Consider the following 27429-nt stretch of genomic DNA (forward strand, 5'->3'; position numbering starts at 1 on the left):
AGTAAATTAGTAATGAAAAGTCAGTTCGCAAAATCCCAGTTTTCTGCATTTACACCCCTCTGTTCGGGGTAGGGCTTTATTAAAAACCAAAAAAATCCATATGATCTTGAAGCTCATTAAATGCGCAACTTTTTCTGAAATTATGTGATTCCTTGATTCATTAACTATTGAAAAAATGCAGTTAAAAATTTTAACAAAATCATCAAAAACGAAATTTTTAGACATTCAAGTAAAAATTTCATTGTTATAAGAAACGTTTTGAGGCTCTGTGTAGAGCAAATTTATAGGAAATTTAATGCTCTTTCGTTTGGAATAAGCAGATTTGTTGTAGGATAAAGGATAGGAATGTTACGGCCGTTTTTATGGTGAAAAAAGTGAACACCGACGGAAAAGTTAAAAATGCAAATATCTTGGACACTATTGAGAATTGGGCCAAAGTGAAGAGAATATTTTTTGTTGCATTTGAGCTGCTGAATCACTTCTCGAAGTTTCGACCACTCCTCCGTATACACCCTGTATAATGGTTGCTACACATTCAGTGTGGAGAAGTTATTCCAGTGGTAACTCCTCAATAATAAACAGCTACCAATTAGGTGTCGTGGACGGAGGCGACTAGCAAACATGCTTTACTATAAATTTCTTTTTATTAACCATTAAATAAAATCCAAGGCCTCTAGACTGGGAATCGAATCCACTAACCAACAATACATATTAGCTTTGCGGGTCTAGCCTATAACCGCCTAACATACTTTACTATAAATTTCTCATATTAACCATTAAATAAAATCTAAGGCCTAGACAGGGAATCGAATCCACTAACCAACAATACACCTTAGCTGTGCGGGTCTAGCCTATAACCGCCTAACATACTTTACTATAAAGTTCTCATATTAACCATTAAATAAAATCTAAGGCCTAGACAGGGAATCGAATCCACTAACCAACAATACACCTTAGCTGTGCGGGTCTAGTCTCTAACCGCCTAACATACTTTACTATAAATTTCTCATATTAACCATTAAATAAAATCTAAGGCCTATACAGGGAATCGAATCCACTAACCAACTATACACCTTAGCTGTGCGGGTCTAGACTATAACCGCCTAACATACTTTACTATAAATTTCGATCAAGTCAATGACGTCTCTTTTCGTTAATTAATAAATACAATTTAGTCAGTAATCCCATAATTGATAACAATCCCTGTTGCGTATTAATACGAATTTAATTAAATTGAATCGATTGCAAATTAACTTAATCAAGATCTTCCGTAAATGTTACTTAATTAATGTTATTAGTGTTCGCGCAAATAGTTAAACAGGAAAGTGGATGAATCAAAATTAGGGTTTAATTCAACAATAAGGAAAATTAATTGATTTATAAGGTTCAAAGAGGATTATTTTCTTATCCAATTCTCTATAAGTAATTTTCCTTATAGGACCTTTCCAATTTTCCTCTAGAACGTGTAGCCATGGCTACAGAAATCTTTTTTCCCATCCTGTACATTCTCGAGTTGGTTTGTCCAGGGGGCTAAAACACCTTCTCCTACTAATGCGCCAATATTTCTTGGAGTTTTATAGCGAGTAAAGGGTGGAATTGACAGTATCTACAGTACTAGGTAGGGCCACACGTCCATATGGTGCATGGTCTTAGGCGCTTGTCGTATTTCTTGTAAGAACATTGGTAAGGAAGGGATCAATTTTCTGGAAAGATAAGGCTGTAAGAATTTTTATCTTTTATTTTTTACCATCCTTTTTACCCTTTATTATATCCAATATTTTGATTTATATCGCGGAAGTGCCATTTTTTTTTTTTTTTACCGGAAACTTGTAATATCGTAAAAAAAGGGTCAAAATATTGAGAGTCTGCGCTCATTTATTTTATGAAAGAATCCAATGTTCTATAAAATTCCATGAGTTTAAAAGGAAAACTGTAAGACCGGAAGTTTCAAATTCTTGACGATTTCCTTTCTACTCTTTCTTCTACTATTGTTAAAGGGAAGTGATTGTGGACATACAAAAATTTTTTGAGATACAGTTCTCTCCGGAAATATACGTTGTTTTTTTTGAGGTCCCTAAAAAATTAACGTAGTTTTTAGAAATGGGTCTCTATGTATATGATTATTTTCCCTCAAAAGCGCCCCCCCCCCCACAAAGCTAGAAGCTCAGAGTAATCACTTCCTTTCCCCCAAAAGTCTGCCAAAGAAAACCCCTTGACCGGAAGTACCACTTCAAAGAATCGTTTTTCCAACTTTATTGAGAATTTCCTCAAAAAAAAAAACGAATTTATTGAACTCTAATAAACTTGTCAAAATCATCGCTCACATCTGGTTCTACAACTGGTTTTTCCGGAAAAATCAAGTAATGGTGCACATCTTAGTGAGAAAAAAAAACAACTGTAGCTGCGTCATGGTCACGGCCGAGTGTTGTACGTGAATACGTTTAGGTAACGTGTTATATTTTTTATATAAAATATTTTTATTTATGTATTTAGGATGAAATCAAGGAAACAAATCGACGATCGAACACAATCTATGCCTATACTGTCCGTTGTCGATGTAGAAGCGATTTCATCATCGTCGACTTGCATAATTTCAACCGCCCCAGCTGCACAGATGTACTGACACCGTCGTTGATCCGCTCGGCCGCATTCATTCTTTTAAGTTCCTAGGCACAGCTTGACTCGGTCATATGGTGTTTTATTATTACCATTATTGTTCTTGAGAAGCCCTTTCCAACCTCTTATATGATCTCTGTATTTCGTTTTGGCTTTTCGACGCGTATAGGCCGACATTATATTTTTTTTTATTATAACTCCTTATTATATTCACTGTCACTATTTTACACTAATGTTTTATATACAATCGATAGATTGTGACGACAGCTGACGATTAAAACTTAAACGAACATCGTAGCTTCTCCGAGTCAAAAGTTATACTAATTGCAAATCTTGATACGCAGCAAAATGATCTCAAAATGGCAGAGCTTCCCCCTCCACCGCGCGCGATGCGTCACATTCCTCGCTTATCGTAATGAATTCTTTGATCCTTTAGCTATCCAGTGGTCTAATTTAATTTTGGATGTAGACGATAGATTCGAAACTATAAGGCCAAACTGAATCCCCCGATTTTGTTATCATTAGGTTTTTTTGGATTGCCACCATATGATAGCAAATTTAAAGACGTATTCACGTCAAAAGATGTTGATTAGTACTTTTTTTTTCCAATGCCAATAAATTCCACAGATAGATAAAATCGTATAATACTGTAATAAAATTGTTTGTTTACCCATAGTAGCGCAATAAAAAAACAAAAAAGAGGTAAACATTTGAGAAGGTTATTATTGCTACAGAATATTATATACAAATATCGATTATATCGTATAGAGTATGAGAATGTGTGTTAAAAAAAAAAAAAAAAAAAATCGTACTACAGCTTACTTCAACATTTTGTTTACGTAACTTATTATTCATTTCGATAGGATATTGTCGACTATATATCGCCATATACTTAGTTTATTATATAATATGTTTATTTTTGTATACACATATCTCCCCAGTGGTAAAAAACTTCTTTTTTTCATCGCTTGCATAACCCCTGGGGTTATTTACTAATATGCTGACAATATTTTTTAAGTACGTATCAGCAGAAAGTGATTTCCGTTTAGGAATCCTGTTAAGTTCTTCGGGTGGGGATGAAGCCCTAATATTTATAAAGGGCAATCTGATGCATTTGATTATTCAGGGATAAGAGATTCAAGATTTTAATAGGGTGGCCCTTAAGACGCACGCCACTGCGACCTTTTTGGAACTATTGTGGCTCCCACGACTCGTCCCATTGCAGATTGTATTAGAAGGGCGGTTCCACCGAAAAGGGGAAGGAACGCGGGCAATCCAAAATGGTTCCCATTGTTCCCCGCCCACCCTTCCATCACATCAGAGATATCGGGGCTTTAAAACAACAAACATCCGGCTAAAGGTTGCCAGATGCCAATACAATAAACTAATAAAGTAGCAACCGGACACTAGGGGAGCATGACGACTCAATCGCCACAGTGCACCCTGGAATAAACCTAGAAAGTTCTGGTAAAGATTACCAGCAGCCACAATCTCCGGTAGGGAAACATTTTGACCTTCCGAAGACGAGAAATCTTGAGCTCATCCCTTTAATCAGACTCTTAATTCCTTGGCTAAAGCTCACAGACGTTGGTCTTTTTTTTTTCCTCCCCCGATAAGTAACATCCTATTCAGGGATACAGTAGCCTTTTATTTAGGGTGGATTGTTGGGATATAATGTCGCAGTAAACTGAGGCGAGTGGCTAATCTTTGTTGGCTTTGTTTGTGTGTCCACACTTTGTTTGGCATTCTCCTGGAAATGCTTGAAGGATATCATAAGAAACCTCTTAGGTTCACGCAGGATGTTATCTCTCATCTAGTGTTTGTATACCAAATACGGGCAATATTTAACCAATAACCATTTCATTGTCAGACTCCCCCAATGCGTTGACTTGTACCAGATAGCCTTTAGAGTTGACTGCATGGGGGAGAACATAACCTCTCTCCAAATGACTATCGTTCTCTTATAAACTCATTCCAGAGTACCTTTCTTTTCAAATCGCCTATTTTTTCAGGCGGGGCTTAACGTCCAAAACTACCAATTAGGCGTCTTGGACGGAGGCGACTAGCAAACATACTTTACTGTAAATTTCTTTTATTAACCACTAAATAAAATCCAAGCCTAGACTGGGGAATCGAAACCACTAACCAACAATTCATCTTAGCTTTGCGGGTCTAGCCTATAACCGCCTTACTTTACTATAAATTTCTCATATTAACCATTAAATAGAATACAAGACCTAGACTGGGGGAATCGAATCCACTAACCAACAATTCATCTTAGCTTTGCGGGTCTAGCCTATAACCGCCTTACTTTACTATAAATTTCTCATATTAACCATTAAATAAAATCCAAGACATAGACCGGGAATCGAATCCACTAACCAACAATTCATCTTAGCTTTGCGGGTCTAGCCTATAACCGCCTTACTTTACTATAAATTTCTCATATTAACCATTAAATAGAATACAAGACCTAGACTGGGGGAATCGAATCCACTAACCAACAATTCATCTTAGCTTTGCGGGTCTAGCCTATAACCGCCTTACTTTACTATAAATTTCTCATATTAACCATTAAATAAAATCCAAGACATAGACCGGGAATCGAATCCACTAACCAACAATACATCTTAGCTTTGCGGGTCTAGCCTCTAACCGCTCGGTTACCGTGGCGCCTCATTCTAGAGTATTGTTAATCTTTTTCTTTTTGGTGACTAATTCATTAATACAAAGGGAAGAAAAATTTAAAGCCAATTTTACTCATAATTTTGTAATTTTAGTCATAATTTCAATTATTGCCAAACTTTCGACCGCTAGGGACTAGATAATCTTCAGTGAATAATGCAATTGCAAGGGCAATAATTAAATCGGAAGTAATCGTACTGGATTCCAACTCAAAGATCCGGGCTTTTTCGAATCCAGCGGCTGGATCTTAGATTTTTTTTCTCTTTGTTACAGGGAGCTTCTTTTACAGCTCACTTTCCGATCGTAGGTAAATGTTCGTCTGTAACATGAAAATACTGCCCAGTGGCCCGGAAATGCATTGAAAAAAACTTACGGGCACCAATGGCCTCAGATGTTGACGAGCCTTAAATAAAGAAAAATGAAATAAAATTGCATTCGCATTATGGCAATGACCGGATATTAAGCTATAGTTTCCTGTTTGTTATCGTTTTTTTTTTTAAATTTTTTATTTAAACAGGCACACTCATACTAACAAAAACACATAGCTTATAAGGGGAGGTAAATTTATTACTCTTATATATTCCTTTACTAGATACATTTTGGAGCGATAAATTTCATTTTATGTAAAAAAATATGATGCACATGAATATAAAAATAAAATAAAAAAGCGGAACAACGGGAGGTAAACAGGAAATAAAAAAATAAGGAAAATAACGTAAGGAGCAGGCGCGCGCTCCTCCTTCTAACACATAAATATATACTCTTCTTCAAATACATTACATAATGTATATCCCAAACTACGACTACCACGCAAACATTTATTGCTCTATCTGTATCTAAGAATAGACAAAAAGATACGATAGAATACAAGTTTGGGCCCCGGACCCATATGCAAAGGGTGGTGGTGGAGAATACTGAAGTTTCGTAGTTTAGTGTATATTTAGGGAAGAAATAGATGCTAAGCCATGTGTTCTATTAGAGCTCGCAAATGTATTTTCTTGATTTTTACTTCTCCCACTCTAAATTTAACGTAAAACAAAGAAAATAAAAAAACACCCAACAAAAAAAAGTACGAGAGAAAAAAATAACAGTTAAATAAACTACTTAGAATGACGTAACAAAAATAAACTTCCGTCTTCTTATAACTGACAGATTGACAGAAGAGTTTTGGGTACAGGAAGTGTCTGAATTTTTATTTTTTCAAACTCCAGATTTTAGAAACATATTTATTTCTTACTGACATCCAATTGGTGTAATTGTACACGAAAATGAACCTATCTCAGGACGACAGGAAATGGACTTTCCAAATTCTATATTTTGCACGAATTTTGCAAAAAGTGTTATAGATGGAATCTACGTACAAAGTTAAAAGAAAATCGGAAGAGCCGTTTCCCGTAAAAAAGACCCAGAGAAAGAGAAAAGTCCATTCCAGTTAAAATGTGTACTTCGGTTGTAGTTATACTTACGGTTGGCAATACTGACGTTCTTGTGAGCTGAAAGAGAGCTTCTAGAAAGAGAAAATCTAAAAGCCGGCAGCTGGATTCGAACCCGGGGTCCTCCGCGTGGGAGTCCAGCATTCATAGCTAACAATTCATCTAATACCGTCCCTTAAGTCGTTTACATTAATTTTATCAAAATCGGGCTAAGATTTACAGAGTAATTAGTGATAATAATTTTGGAGGGGGCCTTACTTAAAGGGGGCTAACTCCTCTTCCATTCGATGTACAGCGTCGAGACCCCCAAAAGGCACATCTACATAAAATTCCGACTCGAATGACACCTCATTCACGAAAATCGGTCCGCGCGTTTAGGCGCTACGTTGTTTACAAAAAAAGGTAACAACAACAACAAGAACAAGAAGATTTTCTGAAAAAGCTGTTTTTGCTCATTTTCAGCAAATTTTTTCCCGAAACCAATTAGATCTGGGTTGTAGCGAAAAAATTACAGTTATAAAGGAGGGTTTGCCTTATATTATAAAGAAAATTTGGGAATTTTATCTTTTATGAAAAAGAGGAAAAAATTGTCAAAGTTGGGTGTTTTTCAATGTTACCCTTTTTCGTGCAGTTTTTTGACGATCAACCCTTATACAACTGGTCCTACCGGACAGTTTTAATTTAAATTTGTTTTCGTAATATTTACAAAGATATAAAGTAAAATGAACCAAAATTAATTATTTTTTACAAAATTTAAAAATTAAATGAAAAACGCTGGAATTTAATGGAAAATTTATAAATTTTAACTAAAGAAAACCTTTCATTTATTCACACTCTCCCTGTATAGGGTTTTGTTTTTCATGAAGGGCCCACTGCTGGACAAAGACCTCCCTCCATTCTCTCCGCTTCTCTTGTCCTTCGCAATTCTCATCTCATATGAGGGTCCAACCCGTAATGTCGTCCATCCATCCATCCATCTCTTTCTTTGTCGGCTCAACCCTTCTCTTTCTTTAGGGCAGCGACCACCCTACTTGCTTTCCACTCTCACGATCTATCTTGGCCACTTCCACTTGGTTAGCTTTATCATTCTTCTTTAACTTCCTTCGTCGGCCCCTGTTGGCTTTCTTTTGGCCGTGATTCCTTCTCTCTTATGGTCGTGATTGTACTTTTCTCTAAGGGTCTGTAAATATATATATAATTTTTTTTTTTTTCAAGATTTAAGGCGCGTCCTGAGGTTATTGGCGCCCACAGTTTTTTTCAGTGCACTGCCGGCCTCCGGACAGTGCTCTCTCTCCAGCACCGGACAGTGAGCTGTAAGAAGCTCCTAGGAAGAGAAAATCTAAGGGTCAGCAGCTGGGATTCGAACCCGGGATCTCCGCGGGGGAATCCAATACGCTAACCGCATAGCTAATCCCCTCCCTGGTTTGATATCATTAGTAAAAACTAAATACCAAAATTCTAAATGTTTAAATAATAATAATAACAATTTTTTGTTTGCGTTTATTAGCGCTACAATCAGCGCGTTAGCGCTATAAGTAACAATGATACAATAGAGCAATAAATGATAAGGTAACGAGTGGAGAAGTTACCCAGTGGTAACACTCCAAAACATTTTATGGTTAGTCACTCTCTTCACTAGAGAGGAGATCACGAGGCCACTGTCTTTTAAGACGCCTTGTCCGGGATATCAGGAAGAGTTCTAGAAGAAAGATTTCCAGCAAGAGGATTTATATGAGATTGTAGGCTGAAGTGGGAGTTTTCTGTATCGTGTTTTAGCGACTTGTGCGATAAAAGGAATGTTAAGGTCACAGTGTGTATAGTCCAGGTTGGGGGACATAAAATGGAGCGTTTACAAATAGTTCGAAGTATTTTAGTTTGTAGGGGATTGAATCCATTGGAGATTGGAGCGTTTGGTTGAACCCCACAGCTCTATTCCATACGCCCAGTTGGGTTTCAAAATAGAAGTATAAATCCAGTCTTCTGTTGTCTAAAGACAGTTTTGATCTATCGTCTATGAGTTTTTTTAAGTAGTCTGTTATGTTCAGTTCTTTTAAGTCTACCACTGGGTGCCTTCTCCACTCATGATTTTCTTCTATTTCTTTTTTCTTTTACCATATTTGCTTGTTGCAACAACTGTTGCAGTGGTAAATTACAAAAAGAAAAAGTCTATCGTGGAGGTTGATGACAATTAAAAAAATTAAATTCCAATTATGGATATCAATAAGTTTGGTAGGATATATCCATTTCAAAATTCCCTCCTCCAAGCCCGCTCACACTAAGCTCGGCTTTCCAGAAGTCCCGTCCGCGTCACAGTCTCTCTACCTCTCCCACTGCGGGCCGCATAATAATTTTTGAACTGAGTTAGGAAAATACTAGGTCAAGTAGCGAGCAGCATTCAGGAATATCTCGCTCCCTAGCGCTTCTAGCTCCCATCCCTCCCACAGATTCTCTAGGGATGGCTTCCTTCGTCCATCTGACAGCAAGATTAAGAATAAATTACGGCGATTAAAAGAAAAAGAAAGACAGAAAAATAGAAAAAGAAAACGCAACTAAATGAAGAAAAATGTTAAAACCTAATTATGGTGTAATTTATGTTAGCCACAACTACCACTAAAATGTTTATTATAGTGAATGAACTCACGTTGGTAGATACGATGCCAGTCCGTTGGCCTTCAAATCAGGAGCTCTGTCCTTAATAGCCCGTCTGCGCTGTATGTGCACGGCTTTTGCCAACTAGCTAATCTGGCATCTAGCCGAAACTAGAGACGATTACTTAAAACTATAAAACAATGCTAAAACACACACACAAGTTACTAAAAAATAAAAATAAAAAAAATAAAATAAACCCATGGCTAGAGTTACTAGATAAAAATACAATTGGCGTAATTTCTGACGTATTACTTCCCTCTTTAGTATGGGTGTTATGATCATGTCAAATTCATTAAAACGAAATTTCAATGGAAATATTTGTTTTGGTGTTCCCAGAAGTCGAAAAATGTGTTTTTTAGAAAAACCGTTGTCTCTTTCTTACAGTACGATATGTGCCATACGCATAGTGTGTGAACACTTTGTTTTTAAACTGTTCATATGATTTAAATTTACCATGGACTAAAAAGTAAAGTAGTAACTACCAAATTGGGTGTCGTGGACGGAAGCGACTAGCAAACATACTTTACTATAAATTTCTCATATTAACCATCAAATAAAAGCCCCGAGACCTAGACCAGGGGAATCGAATCCACTAACCAACAATACATATTAGCTTTGCGGGTCTAGCATCTAACCGCCTAACATACTTTACTATAAATTTCTCATATTAACCATTAAATAAAATACAAGACCTAGACCAGGGAAATCAAATCCCCTAACCAACAACACATCTTAGCATTGCGGGTCTAGCCTATAACCGCCTAACATACTTTACTATAAATTTCTCATATTAACCATTAAATAAAATACAAGACCTAGAGGGGAATCAAATCCACTAACCAACAACACATCTTAGCTTTGCGAGTCTAGCCTCTATAACCGCCTAACTTACTTTACTATAAATTTCTCATATTAACCATTAAATAAAATACAAGACCTAGACGGGGAATCGAATCCACTAAACAACAGTACATCTAAGCTTTGCGGGTCTAGCATCTAACCGCCTAACTTACTTCACTACAAAATTTCTCTTATTAACCATTAGGAATATAGACTAGTACCGCAATACATCTTAGCTTTGCGGGCTTAACCAACCTCAAAACTGCTCGGTTACCGTGGCCTGTATGAGCAAATTCATTAATTTTAATCACGTCAAGATTATGATTATTGCTAGTTGAAAACTATTTTACCATGAATTATTATAAATATTAAAAACCAAGATAAAAAAAAAACTGTTTCAACTATATTTGAACTATAACTAAAAATGGCCACAGACAATAAAAATACATCAGTTTTTAAAGCACAATGACTGCAAGAATGATTATTTGTCAACACCCAAAAAAAAAAAAAAAAAACTGTTGACGCACTTCCGCAACAAGAAATAGCGTGTGTAAAACACCCTCTACCGTGGAAATAAGAAAAATAAACTTTAGTTCCTTTGCTTAATTGTAATGGTGGCTCTATTTGTCTAATAATTTATTCAATGTGGTGCTTTTTTTTTAAAAAAAAAAACTAAGCTTTGGACTTTTTTTAAAAAAGAGCTTAGAATTAGAGGCTTAATTATTACGTTTTATTAAAGTCAGAATTTTAAAATTGCCCTTATTCAGAATTAAAATTTTATAAGTTATTGATATATGTAACCGTAATGAATATAATGAAGGTTTAAGGAAAATCAAAGAAAGCATTTTGGAAAACTAACACATAAAAATTGAAAATGGTTTCAGTAAAGTGCTGTTTCCGGTATTAATGTTTTTTTTTCGATCGCTACGTCACTCCCTATCGATAATAAAATGTTTGTTTCCTGTATTATTCGTTTTTTAAGATAATTTTTTTTTGGGGGGATTCAGTTACCCTCAAAACAGACATTTCCGGCGAACAATCGATATCGATAATTGGACATACTATAACTATACTTCCCTAGTCAGAGAAACTAGACAATTAGAGACAACTAAAGCCGTCCCAAAAATGGAATGCCAGTTTCTCTGATTGACTGACTGACGTCACATCCTGTCAAAATTAAAAAATATAAATGTGCTACTAAAAATATTATTAAAAACATAACTTACCTTTTTTTTTAATTTTGATCGATGTATTTGAAAAATATAGTTTTGATGTTGAACTAAACTATCGATTAAAGACAAATTGTAATCCAAAAATCATTCAGGAACCTCAACACTTATCAAACAAAATATATCGATTTGTTGACAAAACGTGCAAAACTGCTCTACAGACTTCTTGGACGACGCTCCAAATTACCCATAGAACTCAAACGTTTAATATACAACACTATTCTCAAACCTATGTGGACTTAACGGACTAGAGCTGTGGGGTTCAGCCAAACCTACAAACATACGGACTATACAAACATTTCAGTCAAAACTCCTACGACAAATAGCTGACGCACCTTACTACGGTGACTAACCTCACCCTTCACACCGACCTCAACATTCCCTTCATAGACCAACAAGCCAAGACTAAATATCAAAAAATCCATACTGCTCTCTTTACTAACTCAAATCCACTTGTACAGTCTCTCGCCTCCTCTGACATCCCTAATACTCCTCGACGACTGAATCGCCAGTGGCCCCGCGACTTCCTTGAGGTCTGAGACCTAAATCTCTCCTCTCTCCCAATCATATTCTCCTCCTCACGTTTCTCCTCTCTCAGATTGAGAGTGCTACCGCTGGGTAGCTTCTCTTCTCCTGCTCTTCCCGCACCAGTTCATCTCATTCACCTCCTATTTACTTATTGTATATATTTATACAGATTGTAAATTACAAAATAAATTTAAAAAATATATATATATATATATATCGATTTGTAGCAATTGCATTTTTTTTTTCTTTTTGAAGAATCGAGTGGTTAATGAAGTATTACTCTTGATTTTATAAAAATGATGTGTTATTTTAAGCCTTAGCTTCTATTTCGATTAATCGTCTATCTCGTTCGGACGATTTGGAAATGGGTTATTATTTTATTTATTTATTTATTTATTTGAGTATTTGGTCAAAACTGTTTTCGGCTAACATTTTAGAACAGTTTGAGTTAGACTAATAGAAATTCGCCAATAAATAATATGAGTGATAATGTAAACTGAAATTTGGGATATTTCTAAAAATAAATTAATAAATGAGATAATAAAGTTAATAAAAAAAATAAATAAATAAAGTAAATGCTTACTCTGGGCCTCCTTGTAAGTGCCTCCGGCTAGTACAACCTGTAGGATGAGACCAGCTCTCCTTTTAAGCATTCACAGCTCGTCTGAAATCAGAGTAGAAACAGTTGGATTGAGTATCGCCTTATTTTGTTGCACTTAGAGATGGGAATTTTGGGAATTTAATGATGAGGACTGGTACCGTAATGTACTGTCGTGGCCTTTATTAAGTTTTATTGAGTTATTCTTAATTATGTTTTGTACTTACTTCTTAAGTAGTAAGTACAAAGAAAAGTCATAGTGACTCGAAAAATCTTCTACGCTCTTTGTATAAAAAAAAATCTGATCTAGCGATCGATTGTGTGAGATATCGACATTGATTGAACTGGGACTACTTCCTGATTGCTTGAATTTTTCCGCTTTGGCTATGGAGAACTGATTGACTATCACTGATTGACTAAGTTCTTGGCTTTAGCAGTGAAGAAGCTGTGTTTTTTTGTCTTCCACTTTTACTAGATGCGGAAACTATTGAAACTATACCGGAAATACCGCTTATGAGATCTCCTGTGACAGGTAAACTGGATTTATCCTGGTCCTGGTGTCCATGTGTGTGGATTTTTATCTCAAAAAAATTAATTAAAAACGAAAAAATCGCAGAAAAGTTGTAATTTTATAAATTTGATTCTTTAGAATGGAATCGGCTGAATCATAACGATCAAAAAAACACACCGGAAGTCTCACTTTTTTATTTTTTAGATTTTCTCAAAAATATATCCAAACAAATTTTCTTTAAACTTTACAAAATGGGGTGGCGGGAGAACATCCTCAAAAATAGCATTTCCCAATATAACTTACGGTGCTAAGTCCTTTCTGCAGTAAAGGGAATTTGCGGAAATTCAGGAGTTAGAAGGAAATTCTGCAATCGGAAGTATACCTCTTAAGGAAATGCATTTTGTTTTCAATTATTTTGTTTTTCCCCCCTAGAAACTGACTCCTATGAGTTTCTCTAAACTGTAATAAATCTAAGATTTCTCTAACGTGCCATTTCAATGCATTGTACAGTTTTACAAGATTGAACGGCGGGACGGCACCCATGCCGCACGGCACCGCAGCCACTAAGAGGCTTATTGTGCCTTCCCCTTTAAGTCTAGTAGATGAAACCTACCCTTCTCAAAAAGGTTGAGGGCTTTCCCTACCCAATTCCTTTTGCGCTATAATCTCCTCTGGTCTCAAGGTACCAAAGATATCGTAGCGAACTCTCTCGATTGCAACGCAATCGAATAACAGGTGAGAGGCCGTTTCTTCCTCTTCCTGGCACTACCTTCGGTTCCGAGCTAATAAGCCCTACTTTGTGCAGGTGCTCCCGTGTCCTGTGAATAGGCCTATAATCAGAGTGATCTGATTTCTGCCCAAACCTAGAGTCACTTTGGTTCTTTGTTTGCACAGCCAAGGGCGTAACCCTCTTCACTGTGTTTGACCCCCGGGAAGCATCACCTAGTACTTTTCATGTTCTCTCTCCAGATCCAATCTCTGAGAGCCTCACGAACTGCACCCCTAGTGATCCCCAGGACTGGTTCCGGGCCAATGAAAGGAGTACTAGCTCCATTCCTGGCCAACTGATCAGCTATTTCATTCCCCTTAATCCCCACATGGCCCGGCACCCAGTCCAACCGAACTTTATTGTGCCGAGCCAGTTGACCTAGGGCCTTTTTACATTCCCAGACCAGGGAAGAGGTAGTTCTGAAGGAAGAGAAGGCCTTCAGTGCCGCTTGACAGTCCGAAAAAATGCAAATCTCCCTATTTCTAAGATTCATTCGCAGATTTTCCCCAGCGCAAGTTTTAATGGCAAAAATCTCGTCATCGATGTTACAGTTTTACAAACTTTTATTAGAATTTTTAAAGAGAAAAATGTTTCAAAAATTCAGTTTTCAGAAAATAAAATTTCAAAGTAAAAAAGATTTAATGTTAAGTTTTCACATTACAATTTTTCTTTTACAAGCCAAGCTTTTCCTTGCGCACTTTTTTTTCCCCCATCCAGATGGTCCTAAAAAACTTGCGCAGTATACGTCAGTCAGTTTTTTTCGTAGTTGTTGTTGCAGCCTCTTTGCGAGATAATAAAAAAGATATTAAGCGCTAATGACCTGCGTACTAAAAAAAAATAAAAAAAAAATTCACGCTAAAAAATAATATTGATGATATCTTTTTTTTTTGGGGGGGGGATGCAGAGCTTCATGTTCACCGGCTTCATGTCCCAAAGCTTTGATTGATGTACGGCTTCCGGATGCTTGTAATTGATCCCTGTTTTTATTGGCGCCCAAAACAAATCTGGATTCTTTTTTTTTTCTTTTGTTCAGCCTTTAAACAAATGTGATAACCCCCCCCCCCCCCACCAATCTTGCGTCCCCAATTTCGGCCTAATTTGGAAAAAATTAGGGATTCTTTTAATCTTAAGCGAAAGAGATTTCCATCTTGCTCACTTTCTGGATAACAAGAATAAAATACAATCAACAGATAGCAGGGAAAAATTCCGGAAGTGTCGTAAATACACAGCCTTCTCTATCATCTCAAAGTTATTACCCCTCCCCCCATCCTTTCCGCATCCGCTTCCTCTATCTTTTCCTTCTCAATTATCCTTCGCAAAAAAATTTGCTGGAGACATTTTTAGTCGTTAAACAATACCCCAATATTAGTGAGCGGATTAGCTATGTGCAGTAAACGTATTGGGATTCCCACGCGGAGGTCCCGAGTTCGAATCCACCTGCTGACCCTTAGGTTTTTCTCTTCCTAGGTGCTTCTTACAGCTTACTGTTCGGTAAAATGAGAGAAAACTTTCCGAAACCCGGCAGTTCACTGAAAAAAGCTCCGGGCGCCAATAACCTCAGATGTTGACGTGCCTTAAATAATTTAAAAGAAAAATACCCTAAAATTCAAGCATCTAACTAGGCCTAGGTATGGGCTATGTAGATTAGATTTTAGATTTTAAAGGGCGGGACGGGACCTATGCCCCACGGCACCACAGCCACCAAGAGGCTTATTGTGCCTTCCCCTTTAAGTCTAGTAGATGAAACCTCCTCTTCTAAGAAGGTTGAGGACTTTCCCTACCCAGTTCCTTTTGCGCTATTATCTCCTTTGGTCTCAAGGTACCAAAGATATCGTAGCGAACTCTCTCGATTGCAACGCAATCGAATAATAGGTGAGAGGCTGTTTCTTCCTCTTCCTGGCACAATCTGCACAGCGGTTCCGAGCTAATAAGCACTACCTTGTGCAGGTGCTTTCTGAACCTGCTGTGTTGGCTAGGTAAATTTGTACATAGATAAATATTTATTCCTATTTTCTGAACTGAAATACAATCATACATAAATCATGTTAAATTGAACTGCTTTTAACTTCAAAAATTTTTCCACATGGAGTTATTACTAAAAAAAATAAATGTTTTGATATCTACGCTGTCAATTTCAGTTTTTCTTTTCTTCCTTTTTTCCCTTTTTTCTTTTTCCAGTTTTACGTAATTCAAAAATAAAGTATTGCAATCGTGGAAATTTTCGAATTAGCGTTTTCACAGCTAATAAGCTACTTGAAGTAAAGGCCTATTGGCCTTAATGTTGTTTTTTCAAAAAAAAAAGGAAAATCACAGTACACTGAAAATCTATTTTTTTTTCTGTAAGATAAAGAAAAGCATCACGTTCATGTCGAAGTTTGTTGGAAAAACAAAAATAGTATTTACAAAATAGTGTAGAGATTAGAGGAAAAAAAACCCAAGTAGATGAAACATTATTATCGATATTGCTCCACAAGCAAATCACTAATTCTTCAACCGGAAGTAGCCACTTTTATTTCAAGAATTTTCCAACTTTTCATAGGGGATTTTCACGAGAAAATGGCTTAGATGAATTTCTCTTTAAAGCGTGCATATATATTTTTTTTTTTAACCGTTATTTGTAATTTATCCCCAGGAAAAATAGGTTGTGGACATTTCCGGTGGCACTTGTTTATCCTATAATTTCGAAACTTTCAAAACCGGAAGTGGCACTAAATGAATAGTTCGCCTTTACTGATTTTTATTATTATGTATTTTTCCTTTTTTAGTGTACGTCCTATACCATTTTTTCTATAACCCACAATATAAATTGCATACACGTAGATCGTCATCATTTATTTTTTGGGGGTGGCCCGGAAATTTAGTAAAATTTGTTTAAGGGCATCCGTTTAAGAAAATATTTTGAGAATTATTACTGAGAGTAAGTCGCGTGATGTGACGTACTAGATTTTAAAATATTTTTCTTTTTCTTTTGTTTAGTCAAGATAAAAGTATCTAAAATAAATCTTTCTATGTAAGTACGCATGTGTGAAGAAGGTATTTCATAGTATTCATAGTATTGATAAGCACAGGTGTGTTTATGGTTAATAGATTATTGATCTGGGTCAATGGAAGTGAGAGAGAGGTGATTTGCCAGTGGGTTACCTTTAAAATACCCACCTCTACCCCCTTTTACTGTTGATCATAACACCCACTTCTAACCCACCGGATTTCACATCTCTGTGTTTATACAAAACTACGCAACTATCCAATTTATATTATAGGACACATAAACACATCCAGGCCAGAAAATACTGGACTGACTGACATATCGACGGAGCGGGATATTTTATCGATAAAAAAAAAAAAAAAATCCCTACCGTAGAACAAGGACAGCCAACAGGTTTTCCTGGTGCTCACTCTCAGAGCCACTTACCCCCCACCACAGCACAGATCTCTAGAGATAAGCCCTAACTATGCGGCCATAAGTGCATGAATGAAGGGTCTATATTGTGATTACCATTTCTGCATTTGACATAACTAACAATGAGGCTGTCCTCTTTGTCTATTATTTGCTATTCAAAAAAAGGGATAATTCCCACTACAGAAAAAGGGTATCCTCTTACGAGTCGTGATATCAATCTCAACATTATTTATGTATTAGGACTGGGAGTAAAGTAAAGTAATGCCTATTTTTTATGGCAGGCTTTAAGTCCAACTACCAATTACGTATCGTGGACGGAGGCGACTAGCAAACATACTTTACTATAAATTTCTCATATTAACCATTAAATAATATCCAAGACCTAGACCAGAAATCGAATCCATTAACCAACAATACATCTAAGCTTAGCGGGTCTAGCCTATAACCTCCTAACATATTTTACTATAAATTTCTAATCTTAACCATTAAATGAAATACCAGACCTAGACCGGGAATCGAATACACTATCCAACAATACATCTAAGCTTTGCGGGTCTAGCCTATAACCGCCTAACATAGTTTACTATAAATTTCTAATATTAACCATTAAATGAAATACCAGACCTAGACCGGGAATCGAATACACTATCCAACAATACATCTAAGCTTTGCGGGTCTAGCCTATAACCGCCTAACATACTTTACTATAAATTTCTAATATTAACCATTAAATGAAATACCAGACCTAGACCGGGAATCGAATACACTATCCAACAATACATCTAAGCTTTGCGGGTCTAGCCTATTACCTCCTAACATATTTTACTATAAATTTCTAATATTAACCATTAAATGAAATACCAGACCTAGACCGGGAATCGAATACACTATCCAACAATACATCTAAGCTTTGCGGGTCTAGCCTATAACCGCCTAACATACTTTACTATAAATTTCTAATATTAACCATTAAATGAAATACCAGACCTAGACCGGGAATCGAATACACTATCCAACAATACATCTAAGCTTTGCGGGTCTAGCCTATAACCGCCTAACATACTTTATTATAAATTTCTAATATTAACCATTAAATGAAATACCAGACCTAGACCGGGAATCGAATACACTATCCAACAATACATCTAAGCTTTGCGGGTCTAGCCTATAACCTCCTAACATATTTTACTATAAATTTCTAATATTAACCATTAAATGAAATACCAGACCTAGACCGGGAATCGAATACACTATCCAACAATACATCTAAGCTTTGCGGGTCTAGCCTATAACCTCCTAACATATTTTACTATAAATTTCTAATATTAACCATTAAATGAAATACCAGACCTAGACCGGGAATCGAATACACTATCCAACAATACATCTAAACTTTGCGGGTCTAGCCTATTACCTCCTAACATATTTTACTATAAATTTCTAATATTAACCATTAAATGAAATACCAGACCTAGACCGGGAATCGAATACACTATCCAACAATACATCTAAGCTTTGCGGGTCTAGCCTATAACCTCCTAACATATTTTACTATAAATTTCTAATATTAACCATTCAATGAAATACCAGACCTAGACCGGGAATCGAATACACTATCCAACAATACATCTAAGCTTTGCGGGTCTAGCCTATAACCGCCTAACATACTTTATTATAAATTTCTAATATTAACCATTAAATGAAATACCAGACCTAGACCGGGAATCGAATACACTATCCAACAATACATCTAAGCTTTGCGGGTCTAGCCTATAACCTCCTAACATATTTTACTATAAATTTCTAATATTAACCATTAAATGAAATACCAGACCTAGACCGGGAATCGAATACACTATCCAACAATACATCTAAGCTTTGCGGGTCTAGCCTATAACCTCCTAACATATTTTACTATAAATTTCTAATATTAACCATTAAATGAAATACCAGACCTAGACCGGGAATCGAATACACTATCCAACAATACATCTAAGCTTTGCGGGTCTAGCCTACAGCCGCCTAACATACTTTATTATAAATTTCTAATATTAACCATTAAATGAAATACCAGACCTAGACCGGGAATCGAATACACTATCCAACAATACATCTAAGCTTTGCGGGTCTAGCCTATAACCGCCTAACATACTTTATTATAAATTTCTAATATTAACCATTAAATGAAATACCAGACCTAGACCGGGAATCGAATACACTATCCAACAATACATCTAAGCTTTGCGGGTCTAGCCTATAACCGCCTAACATACTTTATTATAAATTTCTAATATTAACCATTAAATGAAATACCAGACCTAGACCGGGAATCGAATACACTATCCAACAATACATCTAAGCTTTGCGGGTCTAGCCTATAACCTCCTAACATATTTTACTATAAATTTCTAATATTAACCATTAAATGAAATACCAGACCTAGACCGGGAATCGAATACACTATCCAACAATACATCTAAGCTTTGCGGGTCTAGCCTATAACCTCCTAACATATTTTACTATAAATTTCTAATATTAACCATTAAATGAAATACCAGACCTAGACCGGGAATCGAATACACTATCCAACAATACATCTAAGCTTTGCGGGTCTAGCCTATAACCTCCTAACATATTTTACTATAAATTTCTAATATTAACCATTAAATGAAATACCAGACCTAGACCTGGAATCGAATACACTATCCAACAATACATCTAAGCTTTGCGGGTCTAGCCTATAACCTCCTAACATATTTTACTATAAATTTCTAATATTAACCATTAAATGAAATACCAGACCTAGACCGGGAATCGAATACACTAACCAACAATACATCTAAGCTTTGCGGGTCTAGCCTATAACCACCTAACATACTTTACTATAAATTTCTAATATTAACCATTAAATGAAATACCAGACCTAGACCGGGAATCGAATACACTAACCAACAATACATCTAAGCTTTGCGGGTCTAGTCTATAACCGCTCGGCATAGAAATAAAAATATGAACTATACGAGGGGGTACCCAAAAATAACCGGAATTGCGTTGCCGCGCATGGAGCTTATGTAGTACGCATTTCTGCCGCTAGACGTGTATAGCGCAATTCCTTGCCAGTTCAGTCCTGCCTGTGTTGTCTGCCTGGCTTGTTCTGTTCATCTGCAGTGATTGTTTTTACCAGCGCTGTTTTGTTCTTTTTTCGTTTTTTATGATGGCAAGTTTAAGTGAACAACGTGCAGCTCTGAAATTTTGTTTTCTACTCGGCAAAAATGCTGCTGAAAGTGTTTTAATGTTGAAAACAGCTTACAAAGATGACGCTATGGGAAAAACTCAAGTATACGAGTGGTTTACTCGGTTTAAAAATGGCGACATGTCGATTGATGACAAACCTCGTTCTGGACGTCCATCAACTGACCGAATCGACGAAAATGTTGAAAAAATTCGAGAGCTGGTGTTCACAGACCGTCGACAGACAATTGATCAACTGTCAGAGAGTAGTGGGATATCTTGGAGCTCGGTTCAGCGAATTTTAACGGAAGATTTGGGGATGAAAAGGGTTGCTGCCAAGTTTGTTCCTCGAGTTCTGACTGACAATCAAAAAGAACATCGAGTTGAAACATGTCGTGCTTGAAACTGATCCAGACTTTCTGTCAAAGGTCATTACTGGTGATGAGTCATAGTGCTATGGTTATGACCCAGAAACAAAGCAACAGTCGAGCCAATGGAAGACGTCATCTTCACCCCGACCAAAAAAATGTCGTCAAGTCAAGTCAAACATCAAAACAATGCTGATTTGCTTTTTTGATGCCAAAGGCGTAGTCCATTCAGTGTTTGTCCCCCCAGGTCAGACCGTCAATCAAACCTTGTATTTGGAAGTTTTGAAAAGATTGCGCAATAGTGTTCGCCAAAAAAGACCCGATTTGTGGCAAACAGGAGACTGGTTCTTCCACCACGACAATGCACCTGCACACACAGCCATCTCTGTTACACAGTTTTTGGCTAAAAATGGCATGGTTCCGCTGCCCCCACGCACCTTACTCGCCTGACCTGGCTCCGTGCGACTTTTTCTTATTTCCACGCATGAAAAAGGGCATGAAAGGTCACCGATTTGACAACATTGAAGAGGTCAAGAAAAAAACGAAGAAGGAGCTGTCAGCCATTTCTAAAGATGACTACAAAAAAGCACTGAAGACAAATGTATTAGTTGTAATGGAGAGTATTTTGAAGGGGATAAGGTTGTTCTGTAAAAAATTTGTAAATAAATAGCTTTTAAAAAATAATTCCGGTTTTTTTTGGGTACCCCCTCGTATACGTTCACATTTCGATGGTATTAAAACTGTCCGGTAGGACAGTTGTATAAGGGTTGACCATCAAAAACTGCACGAAAAAGCGTAACGTTGAAAAACACCCAACTTTGACAATTTTTTTCTATTTTTCTATAAAACATAAAATTCCCAAATTTTCTTTAAATCTTACTCCAAACCCTCCTTTATAACTGTAATTTTTTTGCAACCACCCAGATCTAATAGGTTTCGAGAAAAATTTTGCCGAAAATGAGCAAAAACGGCTTTTTCAAAAAATGTTCTTCTTGTTGTTCTTCTTGTTCTTCTTGTTGTTACCTTTTTTGTAAACAACGTAGCGCCTAAACGCGTGAACCGATTTTCATGAATGAGGTGTCATTCGATTTGGAATTTTATGTAGATGTGCCTTTTGGGGGTCTCGGCGCTGTACATCGAATGGGAGAGGAGTTAGCCCCCTTTATGTAAGGCCCCCTCCAAAATTATTATTACTAATAACTCTGTAAATCTTGGCCCGATTTTGATAGAATTTGGTAGGCTGATAGAGTTAGGGCTCCCCTACGTAACAATGAAGCGACGATCTGCTCTTACACTTGTTAAGGGGAAGTATAGCAATCGTTTCAAATTATCGACACGTGAACCGATTTTCATGAATGCAGTGTCATTCGAATCGAAATTTAGTACAGATTTACACTTTAAAAGTCTCGACGCTATGCCTCATAAGGAGGGAAGTTTGCCCCACCCAAATAAAGCCCTTTCTAAAACTATTATTACCAATATTTCTACAAAGCTTAGTCCGATTTTGATAAAATTTAGCACGAAGAAGTGATTAATAATCGTCTACGTGGCTGTGAGTTGCCATCATGCTCTTACACCTACTAAGAGGAAGTACTGCAATCGTTAAAATTATCAATGAGTGAACCGATTTACATCAATGAATTCGATTCAAAATCTTTGCCTTTTAGGGAGAAGTACTGTAATCGCAGTTTATTTTTCTTGCTCCTCTTAAAAGGAAGTACTGAAATCGCAGTTTAATTTTGCTATTTACGTACAAATACCTTCCTATTTTATTCAAAACGCTTTCTCAAAAAAATTGTTATTGAGGATGGTTTGGGGACCGCAACTATAATCATTCTTTAAAAAGATCTCTCCAGTGGTAGTAACTCCGACTTAACACTTTTTCAGGTTATAATGATAGTATAGCTTATTCCAAATTTTGAAAAAATCTGTAAAGACAAAAAGGAAAATCTATCCAAAAGGTACAAAAATCTCCTTAACAAAAACTTACAGTTTAAAATGTTAAGTATAAGGGTTGATTAAACGCCAAAAGGTACACAAATCAGCAGTACCCAACATTTCATTAATACTTCATTAATAGTTAAGTAATTCTACTGCATTAATTTTCATTAATAAGTTATTTTTTAGAATTTATTAGATGTCACAGACCCTTATGCTGGCCACTTCATTTATAATATTTTTTTGTTATAATTATGATAAATCACATATATGTACATGCATGTTAAAGTAGAAAAAGACAAAGTTAGAGTAGGCTACTGTCTTGAATTCGTCTTACCGAAATATTCGTGAGCACAAATAACACACAGTTAATAACAAGTAGATTATTCAACAACAATTATTCATTTCTCAATTGTAATTTAATTTAATTATACCTAGATTGAGAATGTAATTGAAGAAAACTATATTATTTGCGATAAAGCCAGATAATTATTACCTATTATTATAAACGTTTGACTACTACATAAAACTCCTTAACAAAAACTTACAGTTTAAAAAGTTAAGTATAAGGGTTGATTAAACGCCAAAAGGTACACAAATCAGCAAGTACCCAACATTTCATTAATACTTCATTGATATTATTTAAGTAATTTTACCGCATTAATTTTCATTAATATTTTTTAAGAATTTATTAGATGTCACATACCCTTATGCTGGCCATTTTCATCTACAAAATATTTGTTCAAGTAGCACACCATTTAACTTAGATTGACTGTAATATCTATTTATCTATAATAATCAAACTATTAACCACTGGTGAAAAAGAAAACGTTATAAAAAATAAAAAAATATGAGGCTAAAAAATTCATAAACTTTTTTAAAAATTGCTCACACCAACATACATCAATGATTTAGTTTATTTTTATTTTTAAATAAAAATCGTCGGTTTAAGTTCATTCTTCGATTAAAGTAATTGTTATTGTATGAAGTAGTCAAACGTTTATAAAAATAGGTAATAATTATCTGGCTTTATCGCAAATAATATAGTTTTCTTCAATTACATTCTCCATCTAGGTGTTCTTCCCACAATGTTGTGTATATGTAATATAAAATAAATAAGATATGCATATTTTTAGTACAGCTAATTATTCCAGTATTTTACCATTAGTAAAATTAGAGGAACTAAATTAAATTACAATTGAGAAATGAATAAATAATGTTGAATAATCTACTTGTTATTAACTGTGTGTTATTTGTCCTCACGAATATCTCGGTAAGACGAATTCAAGACTGAAATATTGCTTTAAATCCTCCGTGATTCAAATTTAAACAGTGGCCGACTCTAAATTTGTCTTTTTCTAATTTAACATGCATGTATATGTGACAACTTCAGAATCAGAAGAATAATTTGGAATAGAGTTAAAATAAAGTACCTATTTATACGAAGATATAATATACATTTTATCACAATTATAACTATTATGAATGAACTGGCCAGCATAAGGGTATGTGACATCTAATAAATTCTTAAAAAATTTTAATGAAAATTAATGCGGTAAAATTACTTAAATAATATCAATGAAGTATTAATGAAATGTTGGGTACTTGCTGATTTGTGTACCTTTTGGCGTTTAATCAACCCTTATACTTAACTTTTTAAACTGTAAGTTTTTGTTAAGGAGATTTTTGTACCTTTTGGACAGATTTTCCTTTTTGTCTATTAGCAAAGTTACATATCTGCATTACAGATTGGATTTTTTTAAAATTTGGAATAAGCTATTCTATCATTATAACCTGATAAGGTGTTAAATCGGAACCGTAACTACCACTGGAGAGATCTTTTTAAAGAATGATTATAGTTGCGGTCCCCAAACCATCCTCAATAACAATTTTTTTGAGAAAGCCTTTTTATATAAAATAGGAAGGTATTTGTACGTAAATAGCAAAATTAAACTGCGATTTCAGTACTTCCTTTTAAGAGGAGCAAGAAAAATAAACTGCGATTACAGTACTTCTTTCTAAAAGGCAAAGATTTTGAATCGAACGACAATTCATTGATGTAAATCGGTTCACTCATTGATAATTTTAACGATTGCAGTACTTCCTCTTAGTAGGTGCAAGAGCATGATAGCACTTCACAGCCACGCAGAGGAGCTTTAACCACTTATTCGAGCTGAATTTTATCAAAATCGGACTAAGCGTTATAGAAATATTGGTAATAATAGTTTTAGAAAGGGCCTTATTTGGGTGGGGCGAACTCCCCTCCTTATGAGGCACAGCGTCCAGGCTTTTAAAGTGCAAATCTGTACAAAATTTCGATTCGAATGACACATCATTCATGAAAATCGGTTCACGTGTGGATAATTTGAAACGATTGCTGTACTTCCCCTTACAAGGGTAAGAGCAGATCGTCGCTTTAATGTTACGTAGGGAAGCCCTCACCCTATCATCCTACCAAATTTTATCAAAATCGGGCTAAGATTTACAGAGTTATTAGTAATAATAATTTTGGAGGGGGTCTCACATACATGGGGCTAACTCCTCTCCCATTCGATGTACAGCGTCGAGACCCCCAAAAGGCACATCTACATAAAATTCCAAATCGAATGACACCTCATTCATGAAAATCGGTTTGCGCGTTTAGGCGCTACGTTGTTTACAAAAAAGGTAACAACAAGAACAACAAGAACAACAAGAAGAACAAGAACAAGAACATTTTCTGAAAATGCCGTTTTTGCTCATTTTCAGCAACGTATTTCTCAAAACCTATTAGATATGAGTTGATGCAAAAAAATTACAGTCATAAAGGAGGATTTGCCCTTTAATTTAAAGAAAATTTGGGAATTTTATCTTTTATAGAAAAAGAGAAAAAAATTGTCAAAGTTGGGTGTTTTTCAACGTTACGCTTTTTCGTGCAGTTTTTGATGGTCAACCCTTATTATACAACTGTCCTACCGGACAGTTTTAATAGAAAAAAATTGTCAAAGTTGGGTGTTTTTCAACGTTACACTTTTTCGTGCAGTTTTTGATGGTCAACCCTTATACAACTGTCCTACCGGACAGTTTTAATAACAATTGCTTTAATCGAAGAATGAACTTAAACCGACGATTTTTATTTAAAAATAAAAATAAATAAATAAAATAAACAAAATCATTGATGAATGTTGGTGTAAGTTTTTTATAAAAAAAAGTTTTGAATTTTTTAGCCTCATAATTTTTTTTATTTTTTGTAACGTTTTTCTTTTTAACCTGTAATTAATAGTTTGATTATTATAAATAACTAGATATTACAGTCAATCTACAGTGCTACTTGAACATATATTTTGTAGACGAAAATGGCCAGCATAAGGGTCTGTGACATCTAATAAATTCTAAAAAATAACTTATTAATGAAAATTAATGCAGTAGAATTACTTAACTATTAATGAAGTATTAATGAAATGTTGGGTACTGCTGATTTGTGTTCCTTTTGGCGTTTAATCAACCCTTATACTTAAAATTTTAAACTGTAAGTTTTTGTTAAGGAGATTAACGTAAATGAAGTCCATTGAATCTACCTCTGAGACAACAAACTGATTGAATCTACCTCTGATAATGGATGAAAATACGAAATCCGTAAACATGCCGGCCATGATGGATAAAATCAAAGACATTATCCAGTACTGCCAACCTAAACACATTTACCATTATCTTCTTATGCTGAAGAACATAATTTTTCTCGCTAAACTTATCGAGTCATACCATCTTTTAAAGAAATAAAAAATATCCATTTAATAATTTAAATAAAATAAAATGCTGTTATTTTCTCTTGAGATAAAAGAAATAGTAGAAGACGGAATACCCAAGCATAAACTTGTTCTTTTTTTTATATGCTCTGAGCGTTTTATAAAACTGGTGGAGGCGGTAAGAACTGCATCAAGCTTAATAGCATTTCTTCATACTTGGTGCTTGCTACTCTGTCAACTAAGGGGCCATTCTTTACTTTCTCTATTTTTTTTTTTTTGTACTTTTAGTAATTCTTCAGAGCAACCCCCCCCTCCAAAAAACGGCTCCTAAACTTCCATTAGTTCGAACACTTTTTCATAAATTTATTATTATACACTTTATTATGCATTCTTTATTTTAACCATGTTCAGAATTTAAATATTATTTTTTCTTAAAAAAGATAAACTGCTTCAAATATCTTTTACTTTATTTTTTCTTTTACCTTAAAATAAGTCCGGGGGAAGGAAGTATTCGCGATCGAGTTCATTTTTTTTGTTTGAATTTTTAGTTTTTCCCCGGAAATAACCTGTTTTAGGTTCTCTAAGTCCCCCCCACCCACAAAAAAAGTGGTTTTAATAAATTTATCTGTCTGTCTGCCCTGGAATAACTAACTGAGTTCGACTGGAATGGGTGGCCGGATCTAGAGGAATGAAATAGCCGACCAACCTGGCCCGGAACTTGTCCTGGCAATTCGCCAAGTTCGTATGGCTCTCAGTGGTTGGATCTGGATCATGAAAAGAACTGGGTGATGTGTCGCTAGGGTTAAACACAGCAAAGACTATGATGTCCTTAGCTGTGTAAACAAGAGATCCAAAGTGACTCTTCTGTGCTTCTTTCAGAAAGGTTCAGGAAGCACCTGTACAAGGTGG

At 35.6% G+C, this 27429-nt stretch overlaps 1 protein-coding gene across 2 annotated transcripts in view; it reads right to left on the bottom strand.

Moving 5' to 3' along the window:
* LOC141461337 (uncharacterized) overlaps positions 1-27429 on the bottom strand; it is a 219519-nt gene that overhangs the window by 121546 nt on the left and 70544 nt on the right. The window contains exon 2 of one of the 2 annotated variants that reach the window (XM_074142294.1): positions 12564-12644. In XM_074142294.1, the coding sequence (XP_073998395.1) occupies positions 12564-12633 (70 nt within the window). In that variant the 5' untranslated portion in view covers positions 12634-12644. Of the gene's footprint in view, positions 1-12563; positions 12645-27429 lie in introns of those variants that run through there. The other variant, XM_074142295.1, reaches the window with a different exon arrangement.

The sequence above is a fragment of the Rhodnius prolixus genome, unplaced genomic scaffold (genome assembly GCF_049639745.1).
Source record: "Rhodnius prolixus isolate KJV_2025 unplaced genomic scaffold, Rpr scaffold_6, whole genome shotgun sequence".
NCBI lineage: Eukaryota > Metazoa > Arthropoda > Insecta > Hemiptera > Reduviidae > Rhodnius > Rhodnius prolixus.